Raw genomic sequence first — 24,192 nt, 5'->3', positions numbered from 1 at the left:
CCAGCCCCACATCCAGCTCCTGCCCCACTGAGTGCCCCATCTCCTCTCTGGTGCATGGGCACTGGTGGGCCCTGAAGGAGCAGCCCAAAGGGCTCCAGATGGGGGGAAGGGGCCTTTGGGGCCACCTGCGGGGCCAGGCTGCAGCCCCCAGCGCCAGCCCTTGCAGGGCAATGTGCTGAGGAAGGGATGCGCTGCTTGGGCAAGGTGTTTATGGTGTGTGGGAGTGTGTTGTCTGGAGAGCTGCCGGTATCCAGGGCTGGCTGGGCAAGCCCGTGGCGTGGCATGGCGTGGTCCGGTGGGCACGCAGCCCTGGCGCTGCCGTGGGTGCGGTGTGGCCTGGCACAGGCCTCTGCCGGGAAGGGCACAGCCAAACATCCAGGCAGCAGCTCCGCTGTGCTCAGGAGGTGTCACCCCAGGGCTGTGGGGCTGAGAGGGGCTGCCCCAATCACATCCCAAACGCACAGGATGATGCCCAAAGAGGGGCTGTGTCTGTGTGAGGGGCAGGGGCTGCCCCTGCCCTGGCACTGCTCTGTGCCCATGGCACGTGGCAGGGCGGCCACGGCCCAGAGCCCAGCGTGGGTTTCCATCGGCTGCAGCCGCATCGTTGGCTGTCACAGGGGTGTTGCTCCTGGGTGGTGCTGAGAAGCTTAATCCAGAAGCAAACAGGGATGAGTGTTTGCTGCTGCTGCAGCGGGTGCAGAGCTGCTGTGCTGGAGCAGTGCCGGCACCGCAGAGCTCCCCGCTGGCAGTGCCATGGAGCGGCTGACCCACTCACCCCCTGGCCGAGTTGGGGCCAGTGGTGCTCACACACAGCGTCCCTGGGAGCCAGGATGGGCCCAGGGCTGCAGCAGGGCTGGGACAGGCACAGCAGCCAGTCACTGGGGAGCCTGGCACGGTGGCACGGTGGCATCATCCGTTGGCCTTGCTGCAGGGACCAGGGGGGGCACATCGGGCCCTTGCCCCGGGCAGGAACACAGGGAATGGTGCTGGGACATCAAATTGGGCCATGCTGGGCTGTGCTGGGCAATGCTGGGCAGTGCTGGGCCATCACACTGGGTCATGCTGGGCTGTGCTGGGTCATTCTGGTTTGTGCTGAGCTGTACTGGGCCATGCTGGGCTGTGCTGAGCTATGCTGGGCCATGCAGGGCTGTGCTGGGCTGTGCTGAGCCATGCTGGGCCATTCTATGCTGCGCCTGCTGACGCTGTTTTACTTTTGCTTTCTTGGGCACATGGCCAAAGGCAGAGGCAGGGCTCTGGCTACAGTCATCAGCAGCTCTGTGCCGCTGCAGTTCAGTGTTGGCCTTCAAACCACCCACTTGTGGCTTAACCAAAGCATCTTGGCCACATCCAGACAAGCAGCACGTGGCCTGAGCACCTCTGCCCTGCCCTGGGCAGACACAGCTCAGGCTGGACGCGGCAGCTGCCCGGAGCAGTGGCTGCAGGGCTTTGCTGTGGCCAGGGGAAAGCCCAGAGGCAGAGGCACCAGGCTGCGGTCACTCGGTACTGCAGGAGTCATCCCAAATGGGAAACCCCCCGTGGGCTGGGTGGGAGTGTCTGAGCGTGCTGGGGGCACAGGGTGCTGTGCCAGAGCCAGCAGTACCTGTTCCCCCACACTCTGTGCTGCTGCTGCCGGTTGGGTGCCTGTTCCACCAGGACATGGCCCCAGCGCCTCAGCACAGCCCGTGGCACAGGGCAGCCCACGGCACTCACCGATGCTGCTCCAGCAGCGACGGTGCTCATCTGGGGCCAAGCCCCCAGCCCCTCGCTCGCTGCCCCTGGAGCCCCTCCTGCAGCACAGCAAGGTGCTTGCAGCCATGCAGGGCTCCCCTCCAGCTGCAAGCCCAGGGGACTCCTGCAGGAACAGCCCCCTCTCCACCGTGGCTGTCTGGGGATGGAGCAGACGCACTTGGACCCCATGTCCTCATCTCTGGCTTCAGGTCTGTGTCTCCATCATGTCACCCCCATCCCCAGGTCTGTGTCTCTGTCCATCCTGTCACCTCCACCCCTGGCCCCAGCGCTGGGGAGGCTGCAGTGTTGGGGTTTAGGTGTGAGCCTGGCCCTCCCCTGTGCCTGTTGTCTGCTTCCCAGGCCTGAGCCAGCGCCTGGGGCTGTGGCGGCAGCTGCCAGGGGCCGGCGGTGCCGGCAGTGCCGGGTGTGTTCCCCCAACAGGGAGGGGTGGGTGAGATTTCCATAGGCACAGGAATGTGCAACGCAACTTGTGTCAGCGGCCGCAGCCTGCGCCGGCAGCGCTGCACCCACCCTCCCAGGCCGTGCTGGCAGATGGTGGGGGGGGGCTGGGCCCTGCTCCTGGGGGTCCTGACCCACACGTGGGGCATTTGCGGGGCTCTGTGCATGGCTGAGGATGTGCTCCAGCACCAGCTCTGGCACACTTCCAGACCTGGCTCCTTGGGCTGCTGCCCCATGCACTACTGTTTGTTCAGAAACAATGAGAGTGGTGACAGTTTTAGGGGATAATAGTGCAGGAAGGGGGCTGAAATCCAGGAAGGCACATAGAGCAGCCCTCAGGATGGAGAGGAGAGAGGCCAGAGAAGGCCCCAGCCCAGTGCAGGGCTCAGGGGAGGACGGCAGCAGCCCCAGTGTGGGGATCTTGGGCTTCCCCAAGGGCAGTGCGCTGTGACACAGGAGGACAGTCCCTGTGCAGAGTTGTCCTTGTGCCTTGCAGCGCAGACGTATCTCCAGCTGCCCCATCCCACCGAGCTGCAGCCAAGCCCCATCCCCGCTGTCCTGCCATGACGTGCTGCTGCAGGGGACCACACAGACCCCCCCATTCCCTCTGCTCACGGCTGCAGGGAGGCAGAGGGCAGCTCACCCTCGGGGCTGGTGCCTCACCCCGTGCTGCCCACCCTGGGTGTGAGCTCCTGGCAGGGGGCACAGGAATGCCAGCAACGGCTTCCTCGGAAAGGAGGCAACAGCGGCGCGGTGCCCACTGGCACCCTCGGCACCGCCCCGGGCTCGCCAGCCACGGCTGTGGCGCCGGGCGGCTCTGCTGGTGGCACCCAGCCCGAGGCACACCCAGCAGTGTCGGGCTGCTGCGTGCCAGGGCTGCTGCGTGCCACCTCTGCACCGGCTCTGGCACTGCCGCATCCCCCTACCTCACCTGGGCCTGGCAGTGGGGCGAGAGACAGACAGACAGGCTGACAAACAGACCGACTGACAGGGCAGTTGACTGACAGAGCAGCCGACTGACAGGGCACAGCGAGCCCTGGGTGCTCATAAAAAACAATCCTACTCTTTATTGTGGCTGGCGGGGCCGTGCCTGGCCAGGGTTACATTCAGCTCTACTGCTGTCCGGTTAGCGGGGTGACGTGAGCATGCGTCAGCAGGGCAGGGGTCCCGCCGCCCGCGGGGGCTGCAGCGGGACGGGCCGTGGGCAGCAGGGACTCCCCCCCAGCAGCAGCCCCAGCCCCACCGGGACGGGGGGCAGCTGCAGCCGGGCCTCGTGCTCACACAGCGACAGCCCAAGGGGTGGGGGTTAGCACCAGAAACGGGGGTCTGCAGCCGGCGTTGGCCCTGGTGCCCGCCTACCGAGTCAGGACACCTCCCACAGCCCCCGTGGCATGAGGGGGGGTTGGGGAGAGCCCCCCACCAGAAATGCCAAAGGCCCGGGGGCAGCGGCAGTGGCCCTGGCCGCGGAAGCCTGGGAAGGAGGGAGGGTCCTGCCCTGGGTGCCGGGGCTGCCGCGGTCCTGGCTGAGCCCACGGCACAGAGCTGCGCTGGGCGCTTGGAGTGGGGTGTCAGGGCTGCAAGCCCAGTGGGACAGGGGGCCGTGCCAGCCCTTGCTGGGGACAGTTTGGGTGTGGGGGGTGTTTGCACACACCGAGGCCGGGGTCGGTGATGGACAGATGGCTCAGCCCTTCGGTGGGCGCCTGCAGCGCCAGCACGAGGCCAAATGCTGGGTCCGGCCGCGGCTTCGCCATCCTGCAGCTGGGTCCCGGTGGCTGCCAGGGAGGGGAGTCCTGAGTGGGGCCGGCCGAGGGTGCTGGGCGCAGGGCGGCCAGCCGGGGCTCAGCGGCACGGGCTGCGGCGCTCCGGGGGGGACTCTTCGGGGGGCTCTGCAAGCGCACAGAAGGGCTAGAGCGGGGACCCTCCTGCACCCCACAGCACCTTCCAGATCCCTGGGCTCCTCCAGCCCCCCAATTCTGCCCAGGGCAGGCAGGGGACCCCCATGGGGGCTGGCCCTCACCTGGGGGTGCCGCAGCCACGCTCTCCTCGGCCGCGGTGAACTGCAGCTCAGCGCCATCGGGCAGCAGGGACCCCCGGGAGCGCGGACACCGGTCACCGGAGCGCGTCCTCCGCAGCACCGACTGGGGAGGCACCGGGTCAGCACCGTGCTGTTTGGGCTGCAGGGGGGATCAGGACTGCAGGGGGGGCTGCACAGCCCTTACCTTCCTGGCCAGGGGGCTGCTGGGGGCCGAGGCGCTGCTGTAGAGGCTGAGGCTGGAGTTGGAGCGGCTGGGGGACAGCACTTTGGAGGAGGGGGCCGACTGGTTCCCCGCACACTTGGCTGCAGCAGCCCCGAAGGCGTCTGGGGACAGGTACTTCTCGTTGATCTTCAGGTTGGTCCTTCCCTTCACTGGGGCAAAATCAGAGAGTTTGGTTGGAAAAGAAGCTTTGAGGGCATCAAGTCCAACCACTGACCTCAGGCTGGGCAGCCTGGGCCAGCGCCCAACATCCCTCAGCTCCAACCTCAGCCTCCCCTGGGGCAACTGGAGGCTGTTTCCTCTTGTCCTGTCACTGGGTACTGGGAAGACAAGACCAACCTCCCCCTTGTTACAAACTCCTTCAGGGAGTTCACCACCAAAACTTCTTCCCTCAAAACTCCACCAAAACTTCACTTTTGCCCTCCAAAGCAAAGATTCACAGAATCATTGGGGTTGGAAAAGCCCTTTGAGCTGCTTGAGTCCAGTCCTGACCCCTCACAGTGCCACGGCCACCACTGAGCCCTCAGCAGCTCAGCCCCACGGCTCTGGGATCTCTCCAGGGCTGGGCACTGCCCCAGCTCCCTGGGCGGCCTGGTACAGGGGCTGACACCCCTCTCAGGGAAACAGTTCTACCTCAGCTCCAACCTCAACCTGCCCTGGGGCAGCCTGAGCCTTGTTTCCTCTTCTGCTGTCATTCATTACTTTGGACAAGAGGCTGAAGTTGGGAGAACAGACTGAAGACAACAGAGGTGATGAGGGGCTGGCATGAGGGTCCCACAGCCCCAGGCCGGGTGCTGCAAGGCTCTGGGGAGGCTGGAGGGCTGTCCCCCACGTGGCCATCCCTGACCCATGTGGCTCTGCAGGCAGTACCCTGGATACAGGGACACCACCGCATGCACAGGGACACCAACCCCATGCATAGAGACACCACCCCACCCAGACACCTGCATTCACCTCTGCAGGGGTCGTTCTTCACCAGGAACTCATCGAGTGCGATCCAGCCGCCGCCGACCCGCACCATGAGGGTGCTGCGCAGGATCCGCACCATCCGCAGCTGCTGCGACTCCCCGAACTGCGGGGCAGAGGGACGTCAGGGCCAGGGGGGCTCGTCACGGCTGGAGGTACCAGAGCCCAGACCTGCACATCAGGTCCCCTCTGTGCCTGCCAGCATCGCCCTCCCTGCCGTGCTGCAGCCTGCAGTGCCCGGGGGGGTCCCACGGCACGTGGGGACGTGGCCTCTACTACAGCTGCACAGGCTCTGGGGCAGAGCCACGGCAAGGGGGGGCTGCACACGAGCAGCCTGGTGCTCCAGGCTGGGCTGGGGGCTGCTGGCCGTGGCGCAGGGGCAGCGGCACTCACCCGGTACCGGTTGGCGCTGATCTGCTCCACCTGGAAGCGCTTGGCACAGTTGCACTGGGCCACTTGCCTGTTCACCTGGGGGATGGCACGTTGGGCTCAGCCCCGCAGCCAGACCCCCCAACCACCACCACCACCCTGCCACCTCCACCAGCCCTGGCTGCACCTCGTCCTGGATCTGGTCGGCGTCGGCGGTGCGGCGCAGCGGGTCCCGGTTGGGGTGTAGAGCACTGACAAACTCGTAGTAGTCGATGAAGCCGTCGCCGTTCATGTCGAAGATGCTGGCGACTGCGTTCATCTCCAAGACGTTGGTGGGGAACTCTGGAGAGGGAAGGGGACCCTCACACTCACCACAGCCCCCACGCCACGGGGTCCCTCTCCATGGTGGGGCAGAGCCCATAGCCCCATCCCTGCTGGCAGGGCCCCATCTCCCCCCCACAGCGCCCATCCTCGTGCTCTCAGGGTGGGGGGAAGCCCTGTGGGTCCCAGCCCAGGGGAGCTCACTGGAGGAGAGGACACTCTCGATGAACTCCCGCTGGCTGATGCGCCCGTCCTGGTCCCTGTCGATGCCTCGGAAAACATCCAGGACGCGAGACTTCATCTGGCCGATCCACTGCATGTAGCGCTTCCTCCAGACCCCGAAGTCGAAGTGAGCGAACTCCTCCAGCTCCAGGGGCACAGGCGGGAGGGAGTCAGTGGCTGGCGCGACCCCTTACCCCATTGGGGTGACCAGGCTGCACCCCATGCCCCAGCCCACCCCTGCAGCCCTCCTGCCACAGCCCTGAGCCCACCAGGGCCGGCAAAGGGGCCTCTGCCAAGGACCTTCACTCTGGGTTGCTGGGGGAGCTCCAACAGCTCTTGGCTATGGGTGTGTGGCTGCGCTGGCCCATGGGGATGCAGCAGGCTCCTGGCTGCAGGGACGGGGCCTGGGAAGGCTCCTGGGCGCTACCGGCTCCGTGCCACCCCCCGGGACCATCCCCAGCAGCGCCCGGCGCAGGGCTGGTGCTGCCCTACCTCCCGCAGGCGCTGCAGGGCCGTCTCCAGCCGGTACTGCCGGTCCAGGGCCAGGAGCCAGAGCTGCTGCCAGCGGTGCAGGAGCTGAGCCATGAGGGGTGTCTGGGGCTCCAGCCCCCCGAGTGGCACCCCTGTTGCACCCTGCACCTTCCCCGTGCTGCGGCGACCTGCGGGGACATGCCGTGAGGGGACAGACGGGGGTCTCGGGGCGCGGGGGGCGAGGGGGGCGCTTACGTGTGGCCAGACGGCGGGCAGCGGGGGGGCCCAGCTCCGTGGCCAGCTTCTGCTTGCAGCTCTTGGTGACCTTCTCCACATCGGGTTGCTTGCGGTTCAGCTCCTCCATGAACACCTGGGGCAGAGCACTGGTGCTGAGCACCCACCAGCCACACCGGCATGTCCCCAGAGCATGCTGCAGCCAGGAGAGTGCCCACCTGCACACCAGCCCTGCTGCCCCGTCTCCAGGACCCTCCTGCAGCATCAGGGCTCACTGCAGACCTGCCAGGCTCCGTGCAGTGTGCAGGTGTTGCTGCATCCCTGCCACACACATAGGCTGCAACCACAGCCTGGGGCACCCCAAAGCCCTCGGTGGGGTGGAGGAACAGCAGCCCCTGGTGAGGGGGGACTGATGTGGGGCCCCTTACCATGTGCTGGGCACTGAGCTCCTCCAGCTGCTCGGCCTCCTCCGGCAGCGGCTCCTGGTCCCGCAGGCTCAGTGCCTCCTCGGCAGCCGTGATCCAGTCCACCAGCTGGGCCATCTCCTCACGCTCGGCTGCCAGGCTGGCACGCTGCACCCGCAGACGCTCACCCTGCTGCTGTGCCCAGCTCTGCACCTGCAGCACAGCCAGAGCAGCTCCACACAGGCTGCAGGGCACAGGGGGGCTGCAAGGGCATGGGGAGGCTGGTGGGGGCAGGGGGAGCTGCAGGGGCATGAGGGGGGCTGATGGGGGCAGACAGAGGCTGCACTGGACATGGGGAGCTGCAGGGGCACGGGGAGGCTGGTGGGGACGGGGGGAGCTATGCAGGGCATGGGAAGCTGCAGGGGCATAAGGGGGCTGCACAGGGCACAGGGGGGCTGGTGGGAGCACAGGAAGCTGCAAGGGCATGGGGAGGCTGGTGGGGGCATAGGGCAACTGTGGGGGCACAGGAAGGCTAGGAGAGCAGAGGGAGGCTGGGGGGGCACAGGGAGGCTCCCATGATGCAGACCCCAGTGTCTGTGTTCCCACCTAGCACCACAGGGCCAGTGTTTTGGGGGAATGAGTCTACCCAGGGCATGAGTCTACATGCGGCAGGGTTGTGTCCCCACTGGGCAGCTGGGGAGGGATCCTCACATGCTGAGGGGCCTCTGCAGCTCCTGGGTGCTGCCGCTGGCACTTTGAGCACCGGCCCCAGGTCTGACCCTGCAGGCAGCAGCCCAATGGGCCCTGACCGCTGTCTGTGCTGCTGCAGACATGCAGCTGCCCCTGAGCTGCAGCCTCGCTCTCTGGGGCAGCCCTGAGGGACCCCAGAGCAGATCCAGACCAGATGTGGGAGATCTCTGCTCGCTAAGGACTTTGTGCAGAGGAGGGTGAGGGATTGGCTGAACCCGTCAGACCCGTTCAGGCAGAGCCAGGAGCAGGAGTGCTGCCGCCTGCAAACCCACGGTGCCATGGGATGGGGGCCAGGGATGGGGCTCCCCGGGATGCTGTGCCCCAGCGACTCCTTGCCTGGGCTGCATAGCATCTGCCATCACACAAGTACGAGCCACCACCAGCCAGGAGGCTGCAGAGGCTCCAGGTGACACCTGGTGTGGTCCCAGGATAGGGGAGCAGGGGTGGGAGCAAGGGCGCGGCCAGGGCTGGCAGAGGCTCACAGAGGGCAGCGAGTCTGTGCAAGAGGAGCTGAGTCAGGGCTGGCTGGTCACTGGCAGCATCAAGACTGTCTGTGTCTGAGCATCCCCAGCTCTCCCAAAGAGGCACTGGCAGTAGGGGGCGTGGGGTGGTGCTGGTCCATGTGCAAACCCACTCCCCAGCTGGGGAGGGACGGAGGAGGGGGAATAGCCAGCTCACCTCCTGGAAGCGGCTCTTGGTGACTGTGACCCAGGACTTGATGGTGATGACAGAGTCGGGGTGGCAGGTGGAGAGGATCTCCTCCCCCAGCGAGGTGATGCACTCCAGCTCCAGTTGCTGGCACTGCAGGGACTTCATCAGCTCCTGGGGAGAGCAACGGACCCTGGGACTGCGGAATCTCAGCACCCTGCACCCCACTGGGAAAGACCATGGGGCAGAGCAAGTACAGAGTGCTTGGGAGCCTGACTCTCCATCCCTCAGGGTGCCTGAGGCCCCAAACCCTGTGTCCTGGTGAGATGAGACCCACCATCCCACCTCTCAGCGTAGTGACCCCATGGCCTGCTAGGGTCTGGCTGCCCCCTGCAGCAGGACATCCCGGGCAAGGCTGGAGCCACGCTGGGGGCAGGGGCTGGCACTGACCTGCAGCTGGTTCTGGCACTCCTGCACAGCCAGCTCCTCCTCGGGGAAGACACCGTACTTGAGGGCTTTCTCTGACTCAGAGAGGCGAGCCAGGAAGGAATGCACCAGGGTGTGAAATTCCTCTGCCTGCCACAGACAGCCAGGGACCTGCTCAGCACACATTCTGCAGCCACAGCCCCAGGTCCCAGCCCTGTGTGCCCAGCAGACACCGAGTCCTGCAGCTGCTGCTCCTGCCCAGGGCCAGACACGCACCCGGCTGCAGGCAAGTTGCTGTGCAGCTCCAGGGCCTCGAGAGAGAGCTGCTGCCAACACAGCTCAAATCCCACAGCAGCACAGAAGATGCTCCTCACCCCAGCTTGGCACTTGGGACACAAATTATCCCTGTTCCCCATTGGCACCTCCCCACCAAGCAGGGCACCCTCCTGCCCTGGGCACATCTAATCACAGACTTACTGGGGTTGGAAAAGCCCTTTGAGCTGCTGCACTCCAGCCCTGAGCCCTCACCCTGCCACGGCCACCACTGAGCCCTCAGCACCACGGCTCTGGGATCCCTCCAGGGCTGGGCACTCCCCCAGCTCCCTGGGCAGCCTGGCACAGGGGCTCACACCCCTCTCAGGGAAACAGTTCTGCCTCAGCTCCAGCCTCAGCCTCCCCTGGGGCAACTCGAGCCCCTTTCTTCTTGGACTATCATTCATTACTGGGCAGCAGAGACCGACCCCCTCCCCACCCAGAAGCTCCTGTCAGGGAGTTACAAAGAGTCACCAAGTCTCCTCTCAGCCTCCTCCAGGCACCTACAATAGGCACCTACAGCCCACAGCCTGGCACCAGCCACAGCAACTTGCAACAGCCCCATGCAGCAACACACGGCCAACCCACTGCCTTGGCACCTGCAACAGCCACACACAGAGCACAGGCACCCCCCTCAGCACCTGCAACAGCCACACACAGAGCACAGGCACCCCACTCAGCACCTGCAACAGCCACACACAGAGCACAGGCACCCCATTCAGCACCTGCAACAGCCACACACGGAGCACAGGCATCCCATTCAGCACCTGCAACAGCCACACACGGAGCACAGGCATCCCCCTCAGCACCTGCAACAGCCACACACAGAGCACAGGCACCCCCCTCAGCACCTGCAACAGCCACACACAGAGCACAGGCACCCCACTCAGCACCTGCAACAGCCACACACAGCACAGGCACCCCATTCAGCACCTGCAACAGCCACACATGGAGCACAGGCATCCCATTCAGCACCTGCAACAGCCACACACAGAGCACAGGCACCCCATTCAGCACCTGCAACAGCCACACATGGAGCACAGGCATCCCATTCAGCACCTGCAACAGCCACACACAGAGCACAGGCACCCCATTCAGCACCTGCAACAGCCACACATGGAGCAGACACCAGATGCAGCACCTGCAACAGTCACACACAGAGCACAGACACCTCATGCAGCACCTGCAACAGCTGCAGGCAGAGCACGGGCAGCCTGCACATCCGCAGATCCTTCCCCTGCGCCAGCTGCAGCCCCCATCTCTGGGCTGCCCTGGGCCAGCTGCAGCCCTGCAGCCCTCACCTGCCGCAGTGCAGCCTCCAGCCGGGCCTGCTTGCAGACAGACAGTTTGCAGACCAGGTCCCAGCGGCTGCTCAGCTCCTCCATCTGCTTCTGCAGCCACTGCGAGTCCACGCTGCTGCTGCCGCGCGTCAGGTCCCGCACCGAGCGCTTCAGCATCTTGATGCAGCTGGCTCGCTTGCCCAGCTCCTTCTGGAACATCTGGGCAGGGAGGGTGGGTGATGTGTGTGTGTGTGTGGAGGGGGCTCATCACCCTGCTTCACCCCCTTACCCACACACCCAGGGCCCCCTCGCAGTGGTGGGGTGCAAGGGAGCCCCAGCGCTGCCCTGAGGAGCAGCCACACAGCTCTGGGACAGCGGGGGCTGCTCTTCTGGTGGGCACAGCCCTGTCCTGCCCCCGGACACAGAGTGGGCAGCTCTGCTGCAGAACCCTGGCAGCTGGGGACACCCACCTTGTGCTTGTCCATGAGGTCGCTGACCAGGTCCCGGTCCCCACCGATGGGAACATCCTCGCTGAGCTGTGGCTCAGCCCGGTACAGCCAGTCCATCAGGGCCTGCAGAGCATCCGTGAACTTGCCCGAGAAGAGCAGGTTCTCCTCCAGCTTGTGCTGCCTGCATGGAAGGGCACAGGCAATGCCAGCAGTGCCCAGGGCTCAGGCCTGAGGCGTAGAAACATCTGTCCCACAGAGTCCAGGCATCCCTCAGCCTATGCTGTGGATGGATCCTGGCTGCACCCCAGGGGCAGGGAGACCTGAACTGGGGAGTGGGATGCCCAGGGAGGAAGGACAATGCCCTGCCCCCACCTAGGACCTGCATGGCAAGCAGAGGACAGGTGTCCCATCTTATCCTCATCATAGGCTCAGGGGTGACCTCATCAACTCTTATAAGTACTTAAAGAGCAAGCAGCAAGAGGCTGAGGCCAATGTTTGTTGTGTGGGGGCCAGTGGCAGGACAAGGTGTATCAGGCACAGGCTGGCACACAGGTAGTGCCCATGGCCCAGGAGGAGCAAGTCCTTTGGTGCTGAGGGGAGGGAGCCCTGGCCCAGGCTGCCCAGGGAGGGTGTGGAGACTCCTGCTCGGGAGGTTTCCAACCCCAGCTGGACACGTTGCTGTGCCCCCTGAGCCAGGGGAAGCTGCTGGAGCAGGGGCTGGGGCTGCAGCAGCTCTGGGGGTCCCTGCACACCCCACCATTCCCTGACTCTATGATTCTGTGATCCCATCCCACCCCGTGCCACCCCGTTTGCCTCACCTCTCCACGGCTCGGCTACAGAGCGCATCCCAGCGCTCCTTCAGCTCCCCCAGCAGCTCCTCCAGCGGCTGCAGGTCCTCGGGGAGCCGGGCTCTCTCCCGCAGTGCACGCCCGCTGCGCAGCGTCGCCTCGTACACCGGCCGCTTCGAGCGCAGCACCTTCTGGAATGCCTGTGGGCAGAGGAGCTGAGCCACCCACGACCCCAGGACAGGGTAGGTGGCTGCCTCCCTCTGTGGGGCACAGCTAGGGGTGCCCGTGCCCCTCAGCTTTGCCCCCCTCACCCCAAGGCTCCCCACTCAGCAGAGATGGCCCTGGAAAGGCGTCTGACCGCTGTGGCTGTTGTCCCCTGGCCCCCCAGTGCTGCTCCCCACTGCCCCTGCAGCCTGGGCAGCAGGGCAGCCCCCACCTTGTGCTCAGCCAGCTGGCACTTGATCTCCTCCTGGCTCATGGCAGCATCCTGGGGCACCTCCAGGCTCTCCTCCACCTCGTCCATCCAGTCCAGGAGCAGCCGCCGGGACTCGTTGAACTGAAACAGAGGAAAGGGGTGCATGGAGGGGGATCGTGAACACAGCAGGAGCTGAGGCAACCTGGGACATGAGCCACAGCAACCATGCAAGGGAGCTGCACAGCCCTGGGACATGAGGCACAGCAGCCCTGCAAGAGAGCTGCATGGCCTTGGTCAGCAAGCCACAGGTGCCATAAAACCGAGCTGCGAGGCCCATGTGCCACTGTAGCACAAACCACAAGACCCTGCCCCACACCCCATGGCCCGTGCCCCGGCAGAGCTCCCGGCAGGGCCCGTGTCCCCGTGCCGTGCCTGTGGCTGTACCTGCTTGGTGCGCTTGCGAGCCTCCTCCAGCGCGGCCCCTCGCTCCGCCGCCCGCTGCAGCACCTTGCCCAGCCTCTCCCGGGCCGTCAGCACCAGGTTCTGGATGACGGCACCGTCCTGCTTCCCGCTGAAATCCTTCAGGCGAGAGGCGACGGTCTCCAGTCCGCTGAGCTTCTCCTCGTGGGCATTCGCCTCCTTCAGCAGGGCCTGTGGCAGAGCGAGGCAGCTGTCACATGTGGGTGACCCCAGCAGCCTCCGACGCAGCCGACACTGAGCCAACCTGCTCTGCCACTGCACAGAGACCTCCCCACCACTGCTGCTGCTGCCGCCTCACAGGACCCCCCGGGCAGACCCCAGCCCTGCAGCAACAGCTCCAGCACGGCCCCAACTCAGCCCACGCTTGCCTTGTGCTCCTGGATCTGCGCACTGACGGTGTCCAGGACAAAGCTGGGCGGTGGAGGGGAGCCAAGGAGCTGCTCGGCCTGAGCCACCCAGCGCAGCAGCTCCTGCATCGTGCCGTGGAACTCGGTGGTGACCGTCAGCCCCTCAGCCAGGCGCTCCTGCGGGCAGGGGCACACGCTGACGGGGACAGGCAGCCACAGCCCCCACAGCTGGGGCAGGGCCAGCACTTCCCCGGGCCGGCAGCACACGGCAGCCCCGCGCACCTTCCTCTCCTGAGCCTCAGCCTGGACACTCTCCCACTTCTGCTCCAGGATGCGGAGGCTGTGCTCGGTGCTGCAGGGCCGCCCAGCGCGGCAGGACGACAGCAGCCGCTGCAGCCGCTCCCTCACGCCGCTGTACGTCTCCTGCTTGGATTCCATCTCCTTGCACAGCTCCTGCCGAGAGAAGCCTGAGGTCACTGCCCCGCAGAGGGATGGGGACTGGGATGGGAAGGACTCCCACTCCATCCTGGGGGAGAGAGGTGGGAGGGCTCTACGCAGCAAGGTTGGGGAGAAGGTAGAGAAAGGTCCTGCACTCCGGTACAGAGAGCAGCAGGTTTGGGGCATGCGTGTACCCCCCCAGGGCTGGGCACCCCTCAGGGATAGCCCTGAGGCGTGGGGGATGGCACGGCCCCAGCGCTCACCAGATGCGCCGTGAGCTTCTCTTTGGTGCTGTCTGGGTGGCCCCATGCTGGCTGCGAGAAGAAGAGCTGCAGCTCCACCTGCTCCAGCCACTGCAGCAGCTCCGTGATCTCCAGCGTGATGTCCTGCACCTGGGGAGTGCACCAGCGGGCTCAGTGCAGCCCCATGGCCAGCAGCCCCATGGCCGGTAGCCCCACGGCCCCTACCTGGCTGAGGTTGTTTTCCAGCTCCAGCTGCCGGCTCTCGGTCTCGCTCTGCACCAGGTCCCAGCGCTGGTTGAGCTGCTGCAGGCTGCGCTGCAGCCCCTCCACGCTCTCCCCAAGGCTGGACAGCAGCAAGCCCTGCCCAGCCTCGTTGACCGACTGCACCGTGCGTGCGTGGGACATGACATCGTTCCTCAGCACCTGGAGATGAGGCACCACGGTCACAGCCAGCACGCACCCGAGGACACTCCACACCCTCAGCCAGTCCAGGGAGCACCACACTGGAGGGACGGCACTGGAGCTGCTCCAGAGCCAGCACAGAACCAACACAGATCACAGATCCCAGCGTGGTGGCTGTGCAGGGCTGCTGCAGCCCCAGCCCCTGCTCCAGCAGCTTCCCCCGGCTCAGGGGGCACAGCAACATGTCCAGCTGGGGTTGGAAACCCCCCGAGCAGGAGCCTCCACACCCTCCCTGGGCAGCCTGGGCCAGGGCTCTCTCCCCTCAGCACCAAAGGACTTGCTCCTCCTGGGCCAGGGGCACTGCCTGCGTGCCAGCCTGTGCTCGCTGCCCCTTGTCCTGCCACTGGCCCCAGCCTCTGTCCACCCACCCTGTAGGGACTGAGCAGCATTGAGAAGGGCCCCTGAGCTCAGGCTTCTCTTCTCCAGGCTGAACAGCCTCAGGGCCTGCAGCTTTTCCTCCTCACACACATGTTCCACTCCCACAACCGTCTTTGTGGCTCTGCCTCTACAGCATCCCAGCTCTTGTCCTCAGCACGGCACAAGGCAGGCGTGAGGCACCAACCGTGCTGCTTTGTGGCAGGGAGTTTGCTGGGAAGGGGCACAGAGGAGGCTGTTGCCTGCGTCAGAAGCTGCAGGAGCATGTCTGGGCAAGGGGAAGCAGTGCTGGGCTGTGGTGCCAGCAGGAGTGGAGACAGCTCATTCCTTCCACGCTGTCACCGCGGGAGGGGACGCGTTCTCACGCTGCTCGCCCCAAGCCGCAGCCTGCCCAGCCCACCCCGGCCCCACTGCCATGGGGGAAGGCACGAGGCAGCATCCCCCGAGCAGGACACCCCAGCCAGGTCCCCCCCGTGCTGTGGGACACACTGTACCCACACCCCCAGACATGCCCTGGGGATGCCTGGCCACGGGAGCAGCTGCCCCCTGCCCCGCTGTGCCCTCACCTTGTGCTTGGCCAGCTCGATCTCGCAGCTCTGCAAGTCAAGGTGTAGCAGCGCAGGGCCCTGCAGCTGCTCGGCCGTGCGGTGCAGCCACTGCAGCAGCTCCTGCAGCTGGTGTTGGAACTGCCCCAGGCCCAGCAGTGCCGCCTCCAGCTGGTGCTGCCATGGGGCAACCAGGAAATGACCGATTGGCAGGAGCAGCAGCTGCCACAGCCCCTGCCCCAAGCTCACACGGCCCCCAGGCATGCAGGGACCTGCCCCCACCCAGCACCATGCACTCAGCACCCACACAGTAGCCCCTGCACCCACAGAGATCCCCTGCACCCCGTACCCACACAGCAGCCCCTGCACCCACAGAGACCCCCTGCACCCCGCACCCACGCAGCACCATCTGCACCCACCCAGCACCATGTACCAAGTACCCACAGAGACTCCTTGCACCCAAGACTCAGCTCTCCATGCACTCACTCAGCACTGGGCACCCTGTCCCACACACCCAGAGCCCCCCCAGCACTCAGCACCCATCTCTCAGCACCCCACACACCCCCCAGGTACACAGCACCAGTCCCTCAACACCCCATACACCCCCACAGCCCCCAGGGTACCTGCCCCAGTGCTGCTGCCCCCTCCCTAAGCCCCTGTGCCCCAGCCCCCACACAGCCATGCCCATGCCCCTGCCCCATCAGCCGTGGTACCTGCCGGCCCACGACCTCCTCCTCCAGACGGTCCCAGCGCTGTCGGAAGTCGCTGAGCGGGGCTGGGGGGTCCCCCTGCCCTGTGCCCCCACGGCTGCCCTGGTGCCGCAGGCTCTCCACCTCCACCTTGCACTGGTAGAGCTCCCTCTTGAACTCCTGCAGGACAGGGGGCAGTGGCTGGCACCCAGTCCCACAGGCAGGTACAGGGGCTGCTGTGTCACGGGGCATGGCACAGCATAGCACGGAGGGGCACAGCATGGGATGGCACAACTGGTCTGATTCAGTACAGCACAGCAAAACTAGGCCTGGCATGCACGGTATGGTTTGGCGCAGCTTGGCACAGCATGGCACAAACTGGCACAGGCATCTGTGCCCAGAGCTCCTCCTTGTGGCACCAGGGAGGCCTGCCCACTCCGGGCACCTTGGGGGACAGGATTTGGCCACCCCAGGCAGGACTTTGCCACTTGGCACCCACCATGAACAAGTACCACAGGGACACCAGCACCACCACATATGCCACACGGACACCAGCATCCTCACTTGTACCACAGGGATACCAGCATCATCACATGTACCATGGGGACACCAGCACTGCCACATGTGCCACAGGCACATCAGGACAGCCACGCATGCCACAGGGACACCAGCACCATCACACAAATCACAGGGATACTGGCACCACCACACATGTCACAGAGACACCAGCACTGCCACATGGACCACAGAGACACCAGCACCACCATGTGCAATGCTTCTATCCCACTGTTGCCCTCAGCACCCGTCTCGCCCCTGACGCTGCCCCCTGCCACTGTGCGGCCACCTTCAGCTCTGCCAGCTGCTGCTGCAGCATGTCTGGGTCCCCTCCGACCAGGAACTCCTCCGCCACACGCAGCTCAGCCGCATCCAGCCACTCCAGCAGCCTCTGGGGACAGAGCGGGGCCGTGGGAAAGGGGGTCCAACCCCAGCTCTTGTCCCCACCCCTGTCCCCACAGTGCCCCTGGGGCCGTGGGCACGTTCCCCCTGCGCTCTGCAGCCCCACAGCCAGCAGCAGGGCTGGGACCTGCCGTGGTCCCCAAGAAGGGCTGGAACCCAGGGCAGGAGGTGGTTTCAGCGGCCCATCCCCTGCAAGGGGCTGCCTTAGCCCAGGGACCTCCACGGCAGCCCTGAGCAGGGACAGGAGGGTGGTGCAGGCGCCTTCTGTGCAGGGTGTCTGCCCGAGCTGGCCCCCAGCACCCACCTGCATGGTCTCCTGGTAGCTGACGGAGGCCTGGAGCTGCTCCTCGAGGCGGGAGTACCGCTCTGTCCACACCTTGTTCAGGCTGTGCCAGGAGGAGTAGAGCTGCGGCCGGGCGCGAGGGTCAGCGGCACCGGGGCCAGGGGGCCCGCAGTGCCACGTAGGGATTGGGTGAGGGCCCCACAGGGCTACACAGGGGTTGGGTGAGGGGACCCCAGCAGCACAGGGGGGTCAGTGAGCACTGGCATAGGGTGCAGAGACATCCAGCACTGCCATGGGGTGCCAGGGATGGCACGCAATGAGGCTTGGCAGAGCCACGGTCCCTCCTGCCAGGACACCAGCCCAGAGCAGCCACCCTCCAGCCCTGGGACACCCTTGGGACACCCATCCCTTCCCCAGCTCTGGGCTCACCCCAGCCCCGTGTCCCGGCTTGCTGGGCTGGCACCCACCACCACTCACATCATCCAGGCTCTTGGTGACGTCGGGCTTGTCGGGGTCGCCGCAGGAGGACATCAGCTCCACGCCCAGGCTGCCCAGCGTGTCCAGCTCGCCCTGCAGCGAGTCGATCTCCTCCCGCAGCGCCTGCAGGGCAGGGTGGGGGTTCAGGGCTGCCCATGGCACAGTGCTGCCCCCCAGCCCCCTCCCCACACCAAACCTGCATGGTGCACAGCCCCCCAGCCCACTCTACACACTGAACCTGCATGGTGCACAGCCCCCCAGCCCCCTCCCCACACCAAACCTGCATGGTGCACAGCCCCCCAGCCCACTCCACACACCGAACCTGCATGATGCACAGCCCCCCAGCCCACTCCACACACCGAACCTGCATGGTGTTGCCCCCCAGCCCACTCCCCACACCGAACCTGCATGGTGCACAGCCCCCCAGCCCCCTCCCTGTGCCATACCTGCATAGTGCGCAGTCGTGTGCGCACAGCCTCGGGCTCCCCACCGCCCTCCTCCAGCCCCAGCACCAGCTGCTGGGTGTCGCTCAGGGTCAGCGCCAGCTCCGACAGCCCATGCCAGAAGCGCTCAGCCAGTGCCAGCAGCTCCTGCAGCCAGCGCTCCTGCTCCTGGCAGCGGCCCCGCAGGCAGCCCCACTGCGACAGCAGCTGCGCCGTGCGCTCCTGGATCCCTGTAAGGCCCAGGACAGACGTGGGGGCTCAGCCGGGGGGACCTGACCCCCGACATGGCCCAGGACAGGGACCTGCCCCCCACACACCCATCCGTGGGGCTGTGGCTGCTCCTCCGTGCCAGTACCTCTGGCAGCAGCATCAGAGTTTGCTGCCTGCATGCTGGCCAGCAGCTCGCTGCCCTGCGCCTGCACGCTCTCCAGGGCCACCCCCAGCTTCTCCAGCTCGCCCAGGGCCAGGCTGTTGTCGCGGAGCTGCTCGCGCAGGTGCGCCGCGTCGCCACGCAGGGAGGGCTGGCTCTGCAGCCGGCTCTGCAGCCGCTCCAGGCACTCCAGCAGCAGGTCCATGCGCTCTGTCAGCTGCGGAAGGCACAGGGGGGACCAGCCCGGTCACTCGGAGGGGAAGCACAGGGAGGGGGACACGGGCACCCGGTGCTGGCCCTGTACCTGGCTGTAGCGCGGCAGAGCGTCCTCCAGCAGCGCGGCCGCCTGGCACACGCGCTCGCGGACATGGCCGTACTGCTCCTCTGCCTCGCGCCAGCGCTGCTGGAATGGGGCTCCCTGCTCCGGGCTCAGCTCCACCAGCTGCGCTGACACGCGCTGCAGCTTCCCCATCAGGGGCCGGTGCTCAGCGATGGCCTCACGCAGGCACTGCGACCGGGGAGAGGCCGTGGGGTCAGGATGGGCATGTCCCCGGCACGTCCTGGTGCCACCCCAGCTCTGCTCCTGGCAGACAGCTGAGGACGTCCCTGCCCTCACCCCACTGCACCCCGGCTGCAGGCATCCGGCCCTCACCTGCAGCAGCGCCTGCTGCTCCTTGAAGGCCTCGTAGCTGATGGCATTGGGGGAGAGCTGCACCCCGACAAGCTGCGTCTCCTCCAGCCAGGGCAACAGCTCCTCGTGGGCCTCGGAGAACTGGGCAAGCAGGGACTGGGCGTGCTCCAGCTGCACGGCACAGGCTCCGCTGCGCAGGAAGAGCTGCTCCATGCGCTCCCGCAGCAGCTGCACTGAGGGCTGCAGACACAGGGAGCTCACCGATGCGTCCTGCTGCCACGGTGCTGGGCACATGTGGCACGGCTGGGACGTGGCACACGTGGGCACAGCCACTCACCTGGAGGAGCTGCCGCAGGGGCTCGGGGCAGGAGCGCAGCAGCGGGTCCGATATCTGCAGCAGACGCTCCAGCAGTCCCCGGTGCTGCAGGATCTCGGCAGAGAGCAGCTGGAAGACAGAGGCAGGTGGTGGGGGCTGGGTCTTGTATCCCTCAGCAGCTCAACACATGGAATCAGAGAACCAGAGAATCAGTGGGGTTGGAAAAGCCCTTTGAGCTGCTGGAGTCCAGCCCTGACCCCTCACAGTGCCACGGCCACCCTTGACCCACAGCCCTCAGCACCTCAGTCCCACGGCTTTGGGATCCCTCCAGGGCTGGGCACTCCCCCAGCTCCCTGGGCAGCCTGGCACAGGGGCTGACAGCTTTCTCAGGGAAAAAGTTCATTCTCAGTTCCACTCTCAGCCTCCCCTGGGGCACCCTGAGCACCTTTCCTCTTGTCCTGTCACTTATGATTCTGGAGCAGAGACCTCTCTTGCTACAGCCTCCTGTGAGGGAGCTGCAGAGAGCTCCTGTGTGCCCTCAGGCTCCTCTTCTTCAGGCTCAACACCCCCATTCCCTCAGCTGCTCCTCACAGCACTTGTGCTCCAGCCCCTTCCCCAGCTCAGTGCCCGGCTCTGGCCCCGCTGCAGCCCCTCAGTGTCCCTGTGGCAGTGAGTGAGGGGCCCAGCACTGAGCACAGCCCTGGAGCTGCAGCCCCTCAGTGTCCCTGTGGCAGGGAGTGAGGGGCCCAGCACTGAGCACAGCCCTGGAGCTGCAGCCCCAGACCCACCTTCTGGTCAGCAAGCTGCGAGCGCAGGGCCTGGGCGTCCAGCTGCACGCGGCCGATCTCCTCCAGCCGCTCATCCAGCCCGGCCAGGCGGCTGAGCTGGGAGTCCAGGATCTGCTGGAACTGTGGCGGGGAGCAGAGCTGTCAGCCCGGCCGGCACCAGGGGCACAAGCACCGGGGCGGCCCCTCGGGACGCGACACGACCCCTTGGCCGGTGCCTCTGCCGCCGGTCAGGCCAGGACCCTGTGCCATGACCTGGCACATCCCACACAGCCACGTCCCACCCGACCTGCTTCATCTGTGCCCCCACGGCAGGCAGAGGTGAAGAGGCCGAGGGTGCTGGTGCCCAGAGCCCCGTGTCCCTCACCTTCTCCCTGTCGCTCGTGCTGACGGGGGGCTCAGGGCTGTGGCTGTCCCCGGAGCCCAGCTCCTTCTCCATGCGGCCCAGCCAAAGCGCCAGGTCCTCCTGCGCCGTGCCCAGGCGGGACGAGGCCTCCAGCGTCTGGCCCAGCCTGTGCATGGTGTCGGCGCTGCTCTGGCCCACGATGAGGTACCGCATCCTCAGCGACTCCATCTTCTCCTGCGCCAGCTGCGCCTCCTCCCCTGCAGCAGCACCACAGCAGCATCAGCGCTGCAGCAGCTGCTGTCCCCAGGGAGGGACAGCCCTGGCCCCGCATCCCCATCTGAGGCAAAAGTCAACCTCAGCACACCCCCTGCTGCCAGTGCATCGCCCCCCAAGCCCCTGATCCCCACAGGACAAGGTCTCTCCCCTGGCCCCTCGCCCTCCAACAGAACCCCATGTGCCCCATCCTGCAACACCATGCTCCTGCAGCCACCAGCTGCAGCCTGAGAACACCAAGTGCCATGAGGTCCCCTCGGTGCTACAGACTCAGTCTCTTCCCACACCCAGCTGCCACCACTTGCCTGTCACCATGGCCAGGACCCGCTGCCCGCTCTCCAGGGCACTCTCCAGCTCTCCCAGATGGCCACGAATCTCCTCGCAGAGGGCCTGGGTGAGAGGGTCCCATGGCAGCGACCGCCACGGCTCCCCCCAGCCCTAGAGCACCCATCCCCACCCCAGCCCTCCCCGTGGCTCCCTTGCCTGTGCAGCTGCCCCATGCCACGGGGCTGCCCGAGCCCACCCCACATCCCACCCAGCTCCAACCTGGGTTTGCCGATGGGCATCCTGCACGTGGCTGACGCAGCCGTTGGCGTGCCAGAGCTGGGCCAGCTGCCGCTCCGTGGCACCAAGCCACTCCTGGAAGGGGTCCACGGCCTCCTGGAAGCTCTGTGCCGCCGGCAGGATCCGCTCCAGCTGTCTGTACCTGCACCAGGACCTGGAGTGAGCTGGGACCCTGGGCCCTGGGGTTGCAGGGGCAAGACCCAGCTGGAGAAGCCTCCTCTCCCTCCCCTGTCACCAGGGCTGGGTGGCCCATTTCTGCATTTAGGGTTACCCAGCCCTGTGCTCCCCACCCCGATGTGAGAGGTAAGGCAAGGCCAGCAGTGCCAGGAGCACACTGAGGACAGGCTGCCAGTGCCCTGTGCTGGAGACAGTGAGATGCAGGACAAGGCAGTCCCTGCCATGCTGCACCAGTCCCGGCCCCACAACCCACCAGCTCTTGCCCTAGTGCTCCACAGCTTCATGCCAGAGCAGCCACAGAACCAGAGACCCACTGAGCAGAGCTGGGAAGGAGCAAGGAGACACAGCAAGAGCCTGAAGTGGAGCCCTCGCCCACCCGAACCGCTGCACACCAAGCCCCAGCTCACTAGCAGCGAGGCACCAGGGCAGCCACACCAGGCACAGCCCTGGGGGAGGCTGCAGGGACCAGCCCTGTGCCATGCACGGCTGGAGGCAGCAGCTCTGCAGGGACCAGCCCCGTGACATGCACAGTTGGAGGCAGCAGTTCTGTGGGGCACAGGACAGCCCGGAGCACGGGCACGGCACAGAGGTGGCTGCAGGGAGAGCCGGTGAGGGCAGGGATGTAGCTGCCAGCGCCTGAGCCCTGACCTACCTGGCTTCTGCCTCTTGCATCAGCTTGTCCCACTTCTCCCTGAGGCCAGTGAGGCTGTTGCTGCTCTCGGCTGTGGCCATGCTGGAGCCGTGAGCCGGTGGCACAGGTCTGTCCTGCAGGACCAGCTCCACGCGCGGCCTCCGCTCCTCCAGCAGCCGTTTCAGGAGCTGCAAGGCAGCAAGACACAGTGCTGTGCCGGGGATCCCTCCTCCCCTCCCTCCCACACCGCCTCGGCACAGCCTGGTGCTGCGGGTGGAGGGTCAGCAGTGCCGCGATGCTGCTCTGCCCGTGGCCCCCTAATCCCCAGCGGGAGGGCGGCGTGGGTGGGACGCGCCAGCCCGTGCCTGCTGACCTTCTGCTCCTCCAGCTGGGCCTTCGCCACCTTCACCTCCACTGAGGGCGGCTTCTGGTTGCTCACCAGCTCCTCCATGTCTGCCACCCAGGCCAGCAGGCTCTCCAGCGTGTCCTGGCCTCGCTCTGCACCCGCTGCCTCCTCCAGGGCTGGCACAGCCCTCAGGGACACCTGAGGAGAGAGGTGGCTGAGCCGCCTGGGCGGCTGTGGGGCAGCCATGGGGCTGGGGTGTCCCCCTTCCCCACCATGCCCTATCTGGGAGGCGATGCCAGGGATGGAGGCACCCAGCCCAGCCTGAGTTGTCCCCAGCGTTCCTGCTCGCCACGTCCCAGCAGGGCTGTGCTGAGATGGGCTCTCCTCAGGGCTGAAGGACCGGGGTCTGCCCGTGGGGGTCCCTGGAGCAGGGACTGCACACTCCCCGTGCAGCCTGTACTGTGCAGCCCCCCTCCAGACACACAGCTCCCAGCAGCCAGAGAGGAGGAGGAGATGAGCCCCATCCTCCGGCACAGGGAGTGCCATCGGTGCTGTCCATCCAACAGCCGGGGCACGGGCACAGCCGGGGTGCCACAGGGATGGGAGTCCTGAGGCCAGGACTGGCTCAGAGGCAGCTGCGTGCCATGGGGCTGGCACAGCACCTTCCGCAGGCCGGGGCCCTGCCCGGCAGTCACCTCTGTGGCGTCCGTGTGTCCGGAGCGGCCGCCGGCCGCCAGCTCCGCCGCGCGCTCCGTCAGCACCGTGACCGTGCGGGTGACCAGGGGCTCTCCCCCCTTCTCTCCCGACGGGTACTCGGTCACCTCCACGATCTCCGTCACGATGGTCTCGGTCACCTCCGTCACCTCCGTCACCTCCCGCGTGGTGACGGGTTTCCAGGACCAGGTGCCGCGGGGGCTGCCGGCCCGGGGGGGCGTCCAGGCTGCGCCCACGGCCTGCACCGGCCCCGGCAGCGGCACGCAGGCCACGCTCCCGTTCTGCACGGCCACCTCGGACTGGCTGCGCTTCAGCACGGGGCTGCCGGCACCGGGCGCCGCGCTCCAGCCGTTCTCCAGCGGCGGCTTCTCCGGCAGCCCCAGCCAGGCCTCGGCCACGCTCCCGCCGGGCGGCTGCACCGCGTCCAGCCCCACGTCCCGCAGCGCCGGCAGCTCCTCCGACCGTCGGCTCTTCTCGCCCAGGCAGCTGGGCCGGCTCACCGAGTTCCCCATGGCACGGGCACGGGCACCGGGCCCCCGCCTCAAATCCCGGCCTGAAACGAGCCACGAGGACGCGCGTTACCGGCACCAGCGCGGGGCTGAGGGCAGCCGGGCACGGGGTCTGCGGGGTCCCGACCCACTCCCGCCCCGGGCACAGCGCTGCTGAGAGCCCTGGGGACAGGGAGGGATGAGGCACTGGATGTCACCGAGGGCCATGCGAGGGGAGGGGACCCGGAGGGATTGGTGGCATCGCCACCCCTCAGCTCTCGTTATCAGACGCGCCTAGGCGGGGGTCGGGGCGGCC

The 24,192-nt window shown here is 66.6% G+C and overlaps 1 protein-coding gene across 1 annotated transcript; it reads right to left on the bottom strand.

Annotated features, from left to right (window-relative positions):
* Nucleotides 1–3,263: 3,263 nt before the first annotated feature.
* Nucleotides 3,264–23,900, bottom strand: LOC133625382 (microtubule-actin cross-linking factor 1, isoforms 6/7-like). Its single transcript, XM_061995905.1, has 38 exons — nt 23,370–23,900; nt 22,702–22,872; nt 22,350–22,516; nt 21,503–21,662; nt 21,262–21,346; nt 20,705–20,940; nt 20,341–20,460; nt 19,574–19,681; nt 19,258–19,476; nt 18,910–19,113; nt 18,591–18,822; nt 18,239–18,465; nt 17,793–17,915; nt 17,337–17,438; nt 16,920–17,021; nt 16,100–16,255; nt 15,408–15,563; nt 14,230–14,427; nt 14,026–14,154; nt 13,607–13,777; nt 13,346–13,501; nt 12,942–13,148; nt 12,519–12,638; nt 12,113–12,282; nt 11,316–11,475; nt 10,867–11,064; nt 9,278–9,403; nt 8,858–9,001; nt 7,454–7,642; nt 7,047–7,161; nt 6,813–6,979; nt 6,303–6,465; nt 5,965–6,119; nt 5,802–5,876; nt 5,397–5,514; nt 4,407–4,594; nt 4,205–4,325; nt 3,264–4,073 (listed from the first exon to the last, which is right to left on the bottom strand). Exons 1-38 carry the CDS (start codon nt 23,898–23,900, stop codon nt 4,027–4,029), a joined length of 6,216 nt encoding a protein of 2,071 aa, XP_061851889.1. The 3' UTR covers nt 3,264–4,026.
* Nucleotides 23,901–24,192: the final 292 nt, after the last annotated feature.

Source organism: Colius striatus, chromosome 4, assembly GCF_028858725.1.
Source record: "Colius striatus isolate bColStr4 chromosome 4, bColStr4.1.hap1, whole genome shotgun sequence".
NCBI classification, from domain to species: domain Eukaryota; kingdom Metazoa; phylum Chordata; class Aves; order Coliiformes; family Coliidae; genus Colius; species Colius striatus.
Note: the sequence above shows the minus strand (reverse complement) of the source record. Positions and strands in the feature narration are given on the sequence as shown.